Here is a 13,549-nt window from a genome sequence, read left to right as displayed (position 1 = left end):
TCTTTGTAGTATTCCAGTTTGGTATTGGCTTAGCTTAACATAGGGCCATACAGTGAAGAATCTTCCTGTCCAATTATGCTCATCATTCGAAAGAAGGCTCGTATCCAGTTAATTAAATTCCTGGGTACTTTTTGGTCTGAACTGTATGCTACATTATCATCTTTTTCCTTCTTCCGTGCTCTATAATTCTAAATATGTCAATGTATATCCGTTTTCTTATGTTCTTACAAAGAACTTTGGCCACACTCTCCCATAGTTGTGAAAAGGAAGTAAGAGCCAGGGGTCCCCTGGACATCTGCTTGGACCCCGTACATGGTCTTGGTTCACTTCCATCCAATGAATTCTCAGATACTAATGTGTCTGTGGAATTGCCCGAACTAGAGCTGGCCTTCCACTTACGTTTTCCTTTTCCCTTCCTTTTTTGTCATCAACAAAGATGTTCCCTCCTTTGCCACATGTGCATCACCACCCCATCCCCGGGTAACTAACCTTTTGTATTGTCATCATTCTGTTCTACTGTGCTGAGGACGTTGGTCGTTGCCCTGACAGATGAACTTGAGTGAACTTCGAATTCGAACCTTAGAAGTCCCTGGAGCCACTTGATCACTGTGAGAGATATTTTGCAAAGCAGTTCTCTTCCGGGTTTGTGATGGGGTTTGGCTGATAACCTCACAGTGTTTCCCATTGTGGCCTCACTGTTGTGATGCTCAATGTGCGAGCATTGCGGGTGGCCAGTGGTACGTGAGTTTCATAGGCTAGCACCTCCAGAAGTGAGGCAGATACGGGTATGCTGCCTGATATCCAGCGTAAGGTGGGGAAACCCCAATGTGGGGGTACTGCTGATGGGGTTGTCCCATGGGTCCATAATTGGCTGTTGCATGATGAAAGAGGGTTGTGGTGGCCATTCCGGCCCCCAGCAACAAAGATGTATGAGCAGCCACACCCCACAGGTCCCCTATTAGGGCAGACAAACCGGCGTTATCTGACCTCACACCTGCTCTCAATTTGCATGTCCACCAGAAAATGGGTTGTAGCCAGCTACGGGCCTTGCCGACTGTGAGGGCATCTGACTGTTGATGAGCATTGCGTGGTGCTGTAGGTATACTACTGCAGGGAGCAGAGCACCTTCTGGTTGTAACCTCCAGTGAGTGTCTAAGTGGTTGAGGTATAGAGAGCAGCTCCGGGGGGGGGGGGGGGGGGTGATGTCACTGCTACTGGAAATCAGCTGCAAACTCTGGGGATTTCATTGGCAAGGGGGCCTGCTGAGGAACTTGAGCTAATTCAGCTAAGCAATAAGTCTGGGCATTCCTGAAGGTGTCATGCTGCATGTTGGGCCAATTCAGGCACATTGTCCCTTTGTGCCACCCTGGGAAAACCCTCACTGCTCCCCCCCCCCTGCTGCATTTCTCCTTCCCTGTCTAGTCTTGACATGACCACAAACCCCTTATGGCTCTCCTTGGTGGAGCTAACTGGTAGACTGCCCCGGAGTTTAGATTATGTTCCGACGATCTCTTGGCTATGCTGGACACTTTGTGGAATATATCTTTTTATTTCTTTATTATGCATACAGAAAAGTCTTGACCTGGGGATTGCCAAATTGCAAAACGTCACTTGTTCGAAGAGTCCCTAAGTGTCTGGTGAAGAAGGGGAGGGCCGACCATACGCACGTGCAGCGCAACTATCAGGATCAGTCGCTGGCAGGAAAGAATCAGTTTGGCTGTCATGCCATGCCACGCTGCCTTCTGCCTGTTTCCCTGATGCCTCGGAGCTGTTAAGCTGTGAAACATGCATGGTGAGAACTGGGATCCGAGACATAATGGCAGTGATGTTCAAGCAAAACGATGCCCAGTCCAAGAGGAGGAAATGTTCCTTCAGGCAGGTATTTGAATCACCTATGATGTCACCGCACTGTTACTGCCCCCACATCCCCCCTGTGAGCACATCACAGGTTCATCGGGAGTGTCAGGACAAAAATGTGGAGGACAAGGAGATGGAGGAGAAAGCGGCCACCACAGTATGGAGGAACTGATGGTGTTGAAAAACATGGCAAAGGTAGAGTCTGCGGCACCTGGTTACCTGTGGGCTCTGGGCATTCAGCATAGGCCCATGCATTTATTCTCAATAATACTCTCAATCCCAGAAAGCTTTTTAACAATTTAAAAAACTGACCTAGGCCAAATGTCAGCCTCTTCAATTAGCTTAGAATAAAATTCATCCTTTGCTTTCCTCATCTCCATTCTATAACAGCGAAAATGCATCTCACAGTCACGCAGCCTATCAATGGTTTTTTTCTTCTATCATGTCAGACTTGTCACTTCAAGAGACACAAGTCATCGTGAAACCAAGGTCTGCTTTTTAACAACATTGCAAAGGACTTGAGAGGAGTGACAGAATCTAGAACAGATCTTAAATTACCATGCCAGTGGTCTATTAATATATCAACAGAGCTATCATCTAGAGCAGGGGTGAGCAAACTTTTGAACTTTTGCCCCCCCCCTTCCATCCATAAAATTTGTTGGGCCCCCCCACCCATCAAAGTTGGGTTACATCGTGTATATAATATATATTTATGTGTGTGTGTGTGTGTGTGAATATACACACACACACACAAAGGCAGTGTTCCTGATATGTGTACATATAGTAAATACAGAAGAATATGAATATTTTTGCATAAAGACATTTTTGGGACTTTTACACTTTTCAACATATGGTGCTAGACAACTCTTTCATGTATTGTATTTTTTTTATTTTATATAATTGTGAAAAATTAATAAATAGATGTTTTATTATTTTTGTGTTAATCCCTAAGGTGTTCCTATTCTTCTATATTTACTGTATGTGTGTATATATATATATATTTATGTCAAAGTCTCTCACCAACCAATCAGCTATTGAATGTTTGCCAAACAGCAGGCAATCACACAGCCAGCCAGAAGCTCAAAATTCCAGTTTTGATTCTCTTCAGGTTGCTGATAGGAGCAGACACACAAACAGAAAGATAAGCAGATACCATACCACACCCAGACAGGCATTTCCCAGTAACAGCAGGACGAAGTCCTTCCACTGCCAGACACATTGTGAACTAATACAAAACCCTACAAAAAAGACATTCAGAATCTATACAGCAAACCTATAACGTAACAGTTGTAACACCAAGAACTCAAACAAGAACCCTACCTGTGAAGAAGCAGCACTGTAAAATATTACACTGAGTTCCAGAATACCAATACAACATGTAGTAGGAAAACAAAACAAACCCGATTGCTATACATTCCTACACAGTCTCTACATGCTAGCAAAATGTCTCACTTTGGTCACATGCACAGAGCAGAGACAGACCCTCACCAAATACAGAATAAAGGATCACAATTAGAACCAGCAATATGCAGACAAAAACTGAAATGAAAACCCCAAGAAGTCAGGACTTTGTCTACAGTGTAGCAATGGAAAAACAGAACCACCATTCCTCATAAACAATAAAATCAAAAAACAAAGCATCAATTATAATAGTAGAATCTTACTAATAAAAGAATAAATAGTTCAAAACTAATAATAAATAGAACAGCATCTATTAAAGTCATATACATTTTTTTAATTTCCCAAGCACCAATAAAATATTTCAAAACAGCACACATAATATCAAAAAACACCCAATAATGAAAACTAATGAGGATAAAAAAAAGATTTCTAGTCATCCTAAGATTGTCGAGGATTAGGGAACTAGGGGGACACCCAAACTTTATCCTTTCTCCCTCACACACATTCGCATGTTCATTCTCTCTCACAAATACACATACATACATGCTCTCATACATACCCACACACAGCTGGAGTCTTTTTTATCCTCATTAGTTTTAATTATTGGGTGTTATTTGATATGTGTGCTGTTTTGAAATATTTTATTGGTGCTTTTATACACAGGCTCTAAGTCCCTCTCACCCCCTTGTACACAAAAGCTCTTATTCCCCCATATTCCCTCATACACACACAGATTCTCATCCACACAGACCCCAGGCAGGCACCCATTCTCTCTAACACACACACATACACAGACCCGCAAGCAGGCACTCATTCTCTCTCACTCTCCCACACACACCCAGCTCCCCAGGCAGGCAACCATTCTCTCACACATACAGCCAGACCCCCCCCAGGCAGGCACCCATTTTCACACACATTCAGACACACACCCAGGCAGGCACTCATTCCCTCTCACACACATACACAAGCTCCCATTCATACATGCTGAAGGCAGGCCTCCCCTCTTTGTGTTGCCAGCAGCCTTGGAGCCTCTCTCATTCCTGCTGCACTGTCACCGCCGCCGCATGGCTATAGGGGAGAAGCCGATCACTCGTGTTGCTTCTGGCACTGAAGACCGTTCTGCTGCCTCCTCCTCTGTGCAGGCCTTGCGATATTAAAAATTAGCGGGACTAGCACTTCCTTCATGCTGATCTCCTGCATCGCGAGATCAGCATAGAGAAAATGCCACTCTCGTGAGCTCTAATACCATGTTGCTGCACAGATGGGAAGGGTGTCCTTCTTTATTCAGCAGCAGGTGGGATCAGGTCCACCGGCTGCCACATGCACCTTCCCCCACAGTGCGACATTCATGGCCCTCAGGAAACTCATTGGCAGCTCCCCCCCCCCCCACTTCAATTTGTGTACCTCTGATCTAGAGGCCTCAATGGGTTAAAGGAAGAGCTAGTATATCAATGTCAAATTTTTTTAAGGTACATGTGTAAACCTCCTACAGAGGTGCGAGGTGCCGGGGGCAAGGGTGCGAGGTGCCGGGGGCAAGGGTGCGATCTAGGCCTTACCCCGGTGGGTCTCGGCGCAGCCGGCGCCGAGACCCACCGGGGTAAGGCCTAGATCGCACCCTTGCCCCCGGCAGCCCCCAGCGCTGACCACGAGGCACAGAGCCGCGAACCAAGGCGCCTCCCTCAGCCCTCCTCCGGGCCGCGAAGCAGCCAATCCGATCACACACCAGCCGCCAATAGCAGCAGGGCCAGGAGCCCTTTAAATCCACCGCTGCGCCTAGGCGTCGCACGCCGAAGGAGCACGACAAAGGGGCTGGCCCCTTTGTGCGCCCCTTAGTGCAGCCCAGAAGAGCAGCCCTGAAGCCAGGTCACAAACCCAGCTGGTTCTTCAAGGTAAGCCTGACAGTCTACTCCGTCAGCGTCAGCGAAAACAGTGCCCATTCAGCGGCCTAACCTACTAGCCCTTGACGAACCCACAGTCCCAGTTCGGAGGCTACCACCCTCTCCTGGACACCTCTAGCCTAGAGGGTACTCCAACCTGCTGTCTACACACCCGCTCATCCTTCCACCATGCATCCACTTTCTATCCCCATCATCTACAACCAAAGGTGGAGAGCTCCTAAGCTCCCTACACCCCACCTTATCCGCCAACAGAGAATCAGGCCCATCATGCTGACACCCATAACCCAATGCCTTGGCCTGGCTCTTCTTTCACTCACACTGTTCAACGCGCAATCCATATCCAAAAAAACCACCATACTCAATGACTTCTTATCCGACTCAAAACCTGACATTTGCGCTATAACAGAAACCTGGTTACAACCCACCGACATTGCCCTAATTAACCAGCTTCCTATCCAGAACTACGATATACTATCCATACCCAGACGTAAAAAAAGAGGAGGAGGCCTTCTCCTAGCAGCCAAGAAACCACTAGGCCTGACATTGCAGACATCCAATTCCATAGCAAACATAGAATTCGCGCTATTCAACTCTAAACATCTAATCATTGCACTAATCTACGCTCCCCCCGGAATTCTTGAATCAAACCCTTCCCCTATCATAGAGCTAACAGCAAAACACTTGAACTCCGGAAAACCAGCCATCTTGATGGGAGACTTCAACCTCCATGTGGATGCCCAACCTCAATCCTCCAACTGTAAAACTCTTCTCTCCTCCCTCAACTATATGGGCTTCAGACAAATAGTAAAAGATCCCACCCATAAAGCAGGTCACACCTTAGACCTTATCTTTATAAACGAAGGTCTCTCATCTCACTCCACTCCTACCTGTTCCACAGTACCCTGGTCTGATCACAACATCATCACATCTATGTTAGAGATATCGGAACCTCCCCCCCATACAACACAAACAATCTTCATTTCAGTTAGAAAACAGTGCTCAGGAGATTACCTCAGCAAATACCTGACTAAGGAACTAAGGAATCTAGACCTCACAGACACCAACTCAGCTACATCTTCATGGCTCAACATCACTAACAAGGTCGCCGATCAAGTATGTCCCATGAAAACAAAGACCATCAACCCAGACAAAGACAACATGAAGCCTTGGTTCACTACAGAGCTGAAGTCACGCAAACACGAGCTTAGAAGCAAAGAAAACCAATGGCGAAAAAACCCAACTAAAACATCCCTCCTCAACTACAAATCATGTCTCAACACATACAGAAATGAAATCAACAAAACCAAGAAAGAATTCTTCTCCAAAAAAATACACCACTTCTCATTTGATTCAAGAGCACTCTTTGCCTATGTCTCAGCCCTCACAAAACCTCCTGGACCGTGCATCCCCGATGACCAAGCTCTTAAAAAAGCCAATGATCTAGCCAACTACTTTGACAACAAAATTACCACACTCATTGCCCCTCTCAAAGGGACACCCCCCGCATACAAACATCACCAGCTTCCACAGCTCGCAAGCATCTATAGCACCCACTCTTCAACCCAACACTTACACATCAGAGCTCACATCTCTCGAACCCACGTCCACCTTGGAAATAGCAAACATTCTCAAGAAGATAAAACCGTCCTCTCACCCCCTAGACCATATCCCTTCAAACCTGCTGAGTTCCATCCCTGACATCGTGGCCAAGCCACTTGCAGATATCATTAACCGCTCTCTTGCCCAAGGCCAAGTTCCCAATCAACTCAAGTCTGCAAGGCTCAAACCTCTCCTCAAAAAACCCAACCTTCCCACGACAGATCCTGCTAACTACAGACTGATAGCAAACCTTCCTATGTTAGCCAAAATTATGGAGAAAGTGGTTAACCGACAACTTTCGGAATTCCTTGATGACAACAATATCCTCACCAATAACCAATTCGGATTCCGGAAGAAAAAGAACACCGAATCACTATTAGCTACTCTAGCAGACACCATTATCTTCAATCTTGAAAAAGGCCATCCTTGCCTTCTCGCACTCCTAGATTTGTCAGCTGCGTTCGACACCGTAAATCACACCAGCTTACTACAACGACTCACAGATATCGGCATCACAGGAGCAGCGTTCAACTGGTTTAAATCCTTCCTAGAGAACAGAACATACAGAGTCAAAATAAATAACAAGGAATCTCATCCCATCCAAGCCAAAATGGGGGTACCACAGGGATCCTCACTCTCCCCCACCCTTTTCAACATATATCTTCTCCCACTCTGTCACCTGCTCACCAACCTCAAGCTTACCCATTTCCTATACACGGACGACATACAAATTATCATCCCCATAACGGACACCTTACACAAGACCATGGCCTACTGGAATAAATGCCTCTCAACCATCAAAGAGCTTCTGACCAGCCTCAACCTGGTTCTGAATACCAACAAAACGGAAATCCTGATAATAGCACCGGAAAAATCCACCCTGCTGACCTCAAGCAATTCTCCAGACACCTCAGGATACACCACCTCACCGCAAGTCAGAGATCTGGGTGTATTACTAGACGACAGATTCAGCCTCAATAAATTCATCAACAACACCACCAAAGAATGCTTCTTTAAATTACAAGTTTTAAAGAAACTAAAGCCACTTCTACGCTACAGAGATTTCCGCACAGTACTCCAAGCCATCATTCTCCCGAAACTAGACTATTGCAATTCACTTCTGCTGGGACTCCCCGCCTGCTCCACCAAACCCCTCCAGATGGTACTAAATGCCACAGCAAGAATTCTCACCAACGCCAAAAAAAAAGACCACATCACCCTGATCCTCCAGCACCTCCACTGGCTCCCCATTAAATACAGGATACAGTTCAAAAGCAGCATGATGATGCATAAGGCCCTGCATAGCATATCCCCACTCAACTTAACCTTCAAGCTACAACTACATACTTCGGATAAGCCAACTAGAAGTGCATACCAAAACAGAATGATTACCCAGCCCGCAAACTCCTCCCTGAGAAAACGCGCTCTATCAACTGCGGGCCCGTCCCTCTGGAATTCCCTACCACCAGACCTCCGCCTTGAGCCGTGCCACACTACTTTTAAGACGAAACTAAAGACTTGGCTCTTCCTGCAAGCATTCCCAGAGAGCTAAGAACTAGAAGATATAACAACCCCTGTCCTTTGGTTCTAATGTATTGTTTTTTCTCTGCCTTATCTATCCAAGATTATAAATTGCCTTATTTATATGTTTAAAGTTGAGACTAGTTAGTTTGTTTTCTTATTACTTAGATCAAGTGTTCTGATTTGTTCTAAGATTTATTCCATGTAAACTGCCACCCGGCAGTAGTTATTACTGTTAACTGTGAACCGGAGTGATATGTATTGTATACAGGAACTCCGGTATATAAAAACCATAAATAAATCAATCAATCAATCAATCAATCAATAAATAAATAAATAAATATATATGTTAATATTTAAGAGACAGGTAACAAGAGCATGATCAATCCATGAAACTGGAGTAACTGACAAAGAATATAAACTGTTAGAATATAAATAGAATTTAAAGCAAAAAAAAAAACAATTTAACACAGGGGTTGCGAACTCCAGTCCACGAGAGCCACAAACAAGCCAGGTTTTCAGGATGCCCTTCAATAAATTTGGATGAGATAGATTTCCATATAATGAAGTAGTACATTGTAAAACTATCTCATGCATATTCATTGTAAATATCATGACAACCTGGCCTGTTTGTGGTTGTCTGGAGTTGGCCACCCCGATCTAGTGTATGGCCAGCCTTATGTGTAGGAATTCTACAATTAGGGAAAACCCCTATCATGTATAGCCAACATGAAATAGCTCCCTTTACTTCCAATAGATATATCATGAACATGAGAATCACCTACCAACACTAATTGCTTACCAGAAACTACTAACTCATAAGTCAAAACAAAGGTCTTCAAGAGAAGGGCGATTCAAAGATGGTAGATGATAGACCAGGAGCTGCAATAGGTTTTTTCTGTCAGGAAATTTCAATAGCCAGTGTGAGGCTCCAGAAAAATGTTGCTCACCCATCTAGAGCCCTAATGTATTATCACCCCGCTCCTCCACCATGGCGCAAATGCCAAGACTTATTAAAAAACTGATACTTGGTGAGCAAAGTGGAGCCAAAGCGATCATGTTACCTTCCCTCACCCATGTTCTCTAATACAAAGTTTAGAGATCAAGGGCATAGCATCAATCATATTATAAATCACCGATACCTTATTCTTTACAGATCTTGCCTTATGTAAACCTAAGTAAATCTCAGAACCATCATCACTGCTATCATTCACAATCAGACAAGACCTGGAATCAACAACGATATTGGCAAGAGACCTAGGACAAGGTTAAGCTCTCCTGACCTCCCATCTACCTCAAACTACACTAAAAGCTAGGTCTCAACTGAAAAAAACATGACTCCCCCTTCTGCCTACATAATATTCTAACCAATGGTAATAGACAACAGAATAAGACTGTCCTATCAAAAGTCCAAAACCACAGCTTGAATTCAGACTCCAGCAAGTCCACTGCAAACAATACAGCAGCAAGAGTCCAATTACATAACAGAAAGAACCTTGACAAAGTAAATAACAATATCTTGAATTCTCACTGAGAACAGCAACCAAAATGTTTCTTCTCATACTCTGGGCACACAAATGAACATACTAAGGACAAGCTCTTGGATGTAGCCCTTCAGCATCGGACTGCCTACAGGCCTGCCTTTTTTAAAGGGCAGCCTGATGGTCAGTAGACCAGCAGAGGGTATGGTTTGACAGTGATTCAGCAAGGGACCCCAGTCCAAGGTAGACGGAACAGAGTGAAGCAGACAAGCAAGAGCAATACCTAAACAAGATTTCTATCCACAGCCACCCTTGCTAAAGTGCACAGATAGCAAAAAACAGTCACAGTTCGCCCTTTTCTGAAGCCAGTGAGGGATGCCCTGAAGTGTAATATTATCTTCCATGCCTTGAGGCCCAATGCACATGAACCTAATTGGACCATCCTGTGCCATACCCATTAGGTAGATAAACAAGTTTTTAGTAGCCTAGAAAAACATTTTTTTTAGCATAACCATGCAGTTACCATTCATAATTCTATAAGATAATTGAGAAGAAATACCTACCAATTCATTTCCTATTCATTCATACACTGCTTAGTGCCACCAATACATTTATACTATTGGATTTAATGGGTTACAGGCATAAAAACTAAAATGTAAAATCTAAGGAAATATTTATTTACAGAAAGGATAGTGGATGCATGGAACTGCCTTCCCATGAAGGTGGTGGAGACAAGAACAGTATCTGAATTTAAGAAAGCATGGAATAACATAGGAAATCTTTGAGAGAGTAGTAAGGACTGTAAAGATGAATTAGTTGGTGTGGATGGGCAGACTAGATATAGTCTTTTTCTGCAGTCACGTTTCTAATGTTTACCAGTGATCAGCTGCATTTTTCACTTAAGAAACAAAAACTCAACTCATGCTCCATCTCTTATCTTTTGTCTTCATGTAACTAAAAAATATGGTGTATGGAATGTAGAAAGACTAAATGTTAAAAAATATGTAAGTAAAATATATACTAAATAAAAATGCCACTAACCCAAAACATGCACTGTGCCTTTCTGCTTGTTCTTGCTTGCTGTGATTGCATGTAGCGTGTTCTCATTGAAGGATTGCTCACAAAGTCTTTCCAGGTGAGTTGTCATCTCTTCTGTGATGGTTTCCAGGAAAGTCTCATTTATAAACTTCAAGACCAAAGGAGTATCTACAATTCCGCTCAGTATCAACAAATCCTCTTTTATCATACTGCACAGTGTGGGGACAGAACATTTGTACCCATCCACTACTTTATCAAAGTTTGTTTCTCCGGAACCAGCAAGAACACGGCTGTTTAAAAGATCCATAACAAACTTACTCTGAATATTTTGGTACTTGGTTAACACTTCTGATTCAGGATAAAGAAACAAAAAGTACTGCAAGCACTGAGTACGAGACTGAATCCTGGGCTGGTCATTAGCAAGCACAAGAGAGCTCTGAAGTCTGTCTACTAAGAAACGTCGAAGATGTAATCTCACATCATCCCATGTAGACTTAACATCCATTGCCAAGTCATCATCAATCACATGAAGAGAACTGCAAGATGCAAAGTGGAAAGAAGTTCCGCTTGGGGATGATGGAAAGGCGACTCCACATTGACTAGAGAGATCCAGAAGGAACTGAAGTATCATCTCTTCCTGATTTTGCTCATTTTTCAATAAACATTGCTAATGAAGGCAAAGAGATAGTAATTATATGTTAAAATATGTTAACAACCTTCGCTTAATAAATAGCAAACATCTATATAAAGATCTGTAGTTAGTTAATTATTTTTGTCTTTAATGAACCTTCTCAGTACAATATAATAGGCTTTGCCTTTTATTTCTTAAAAAAAATATTTTAAGAAGTCCCACAACAAAACAAATCCCCCAGACAATCTTAGTTTATTTCAAGCAGAATATCTTGAAAATTTCAAGAGTGTAAAATTGGCAGATATTTATTTACACTCAATCTGTGAAACAAAGATGAAAAATGGGAAATTACAGACTGTAAGTAGCAATGCCTTTGTAATAATTTTACCAATTACGACATAAAAATAAGGGTCCCGTTCAGTACTTAACATATAGTGTTATCACTGCCATTTGGAAGGTCTGTATTTGAAGTTGAACCTGCTCTTGAGCTAGGTACAGCTGGGGGTCAGAGGTAGCACAAGATAAAAAAGAATAGCAGCTATTGCTATATAATGACACTTCCTAACTAGGATCAGGGAACTTGAGTTTTGGGTAGAGGAATTATAAGCCTGTAGTCTGATTGATGGAGGCAGATAATGGAAAGAATTAGTAGAAAATTACAGGCAATTGTGAATGAAGACATTAAGCTTCTGTCCATAGAGAGGTCAATATTTAAAAGCTACTTAGTTGGATAAGTAGGACTTATCCGGCTAAGTAGCAGTCTTTGAATGGGCATAACGGGACGCCACTACTTAGCTGGATAATTTATCTGGCAAAGTAGCATTATTCAGACTTAGACAAATATGATTTATCTGGCTAAGCAGCAATTTATCTGGAGATATTCAGCTGCATAACCGTGTGTGAAATTAAGGTAAAATACCATAATCAAAAAAATAAATCTCTCTAAAATAAAATTAACTTTAAAAACCAGCATAAGGGGCATTCATTAAATTAAGTTACCTCTAACAAGAGACTGATGGACAGCAGTTTCTCAATCCTCACATGGGTCATTCCATATCAAATGGTCCAGGAGTCCACGCTCATCCTCCTCCAAATCAAACAAAAGTTTGCACAGATGTTCTCTAGGGTCTCAAACAAATCCATACTAAATTTTTCACCTGGATCTCCACTGGTTGGAGAGCTAGAGGCAGTTGAATGGAGGTCACCTCTGAGTACCATGCTCTGTGCAATCTAAAAATAGTCATTTTGTCCAGGTTCTGCAGCCCAACATCATCTGGATTAGTACAACCCCTGGTGGTAAGTCCCAGTGGAACATAACATAAGCTTGCCTCACTTATTATGGGCCAGCAAAGTATGTGAAAATTTTACAAAAAATAAATAAGATCTACTTTGACTCCTCATTGATCCTGATGTATACTTTGATTCAGACCCTGACTGGACCAGTAGTCATGGCCCATGGTATATACGGATAAGATTTGCACTAAGAAGCTTTACAGGCAACTGGAAGCAAATATATAATTAAACACCCAAAGTTACTTTTTTATGCAATTTTTTTTTTACCAATTTTCAGGTGCAAGAATCTCTACCGTGGTTTTTAAATATTTTCTTTTTATGTCATTTGAAAGAGCATCTGTTTTCCTACAAAAGTCACTCTGTGAGTGACCTTCATTCAACTGCCTCTAGCTCTTGAACCAATACAGATCCAGCTGAAAAATTTTGCATAGTTTTGTTTGAAGCCCTAGCAAACATCCACACAAAATTTTATTCAATTTGAAGGAGGTCAAACGTGGCTGATTTTCTAAATTGGTCTACTAGACATGGAATGTCGCTATGGGTTTGGCAATTGCTTAGTTTTGATTGTAAATATTACTACCCTTAACATATGGCTTGGGGGTAACCCGCGCGTAGCAGAAGTTACTACCATAAGAAACTTGCTAAGCAGACTAGGTGGATCATTTGGTCTTTTTCTGTCATCATTACTATGTTATGTTACTACATGTAATGGGTTTTTTGCCTTATTTATCTTGCAGTCTGAGTTATACAAACAAAGAGAATAACACTATGTCTTTTGTGAAATAATAAAAAGCTATATTTTCTGTTTAATATATGTACAAAACAGGTAC

At 42.6% G+C, this 13,549-nt stretch overlaps 1 protein-coding gene across 4 annotated transcripts in view; it reads right to left on the bottom strand.

Annotated features, from left to right (window-relative positions):
- KIAA0825 (KIAA0825 ortholog) overlaps positions 1-13,549 on the bottom strand; it is a 1,025,579-nt gene that overhangs the window by 827,269 nt on the left and 184,761 nt on the right. For all 4 annotated transcript variants that reach the window (XM_029573181.1, XM_029573174.1, XM_029573199.1 and 1 more), the window contains one exon: positions 10,799-11,462. In XM_029573181.1, the coding sequence (XP_029429041.1) occupies positions 10,799-11,462 (664 nt within the window). The remainder of the gene's footprint in view (positions 1-10,798; positions 11,463-13,549) is intronic.

This window comes from Rhinatrema bivittatum, chromosome 1, assembly GCF_901001135.1.
Source record: "Rhinatrema bivittatum chromosome 1, aRhiBiv1.1, whole genome shotgun sequence".
NCBI classification, from domain to species: domain Eukaryota; kingdom Metazoa; phylum Chordata; class Amphibia; order Gymnophiona; family Rhinatrematidae; genus Rhinatrema; species Rhinatrema bivittatum.
Note: the sequence above shows the minus strand (reverse complement) of the source record. Positions and strands in the feature narration are given on the sequence as shown.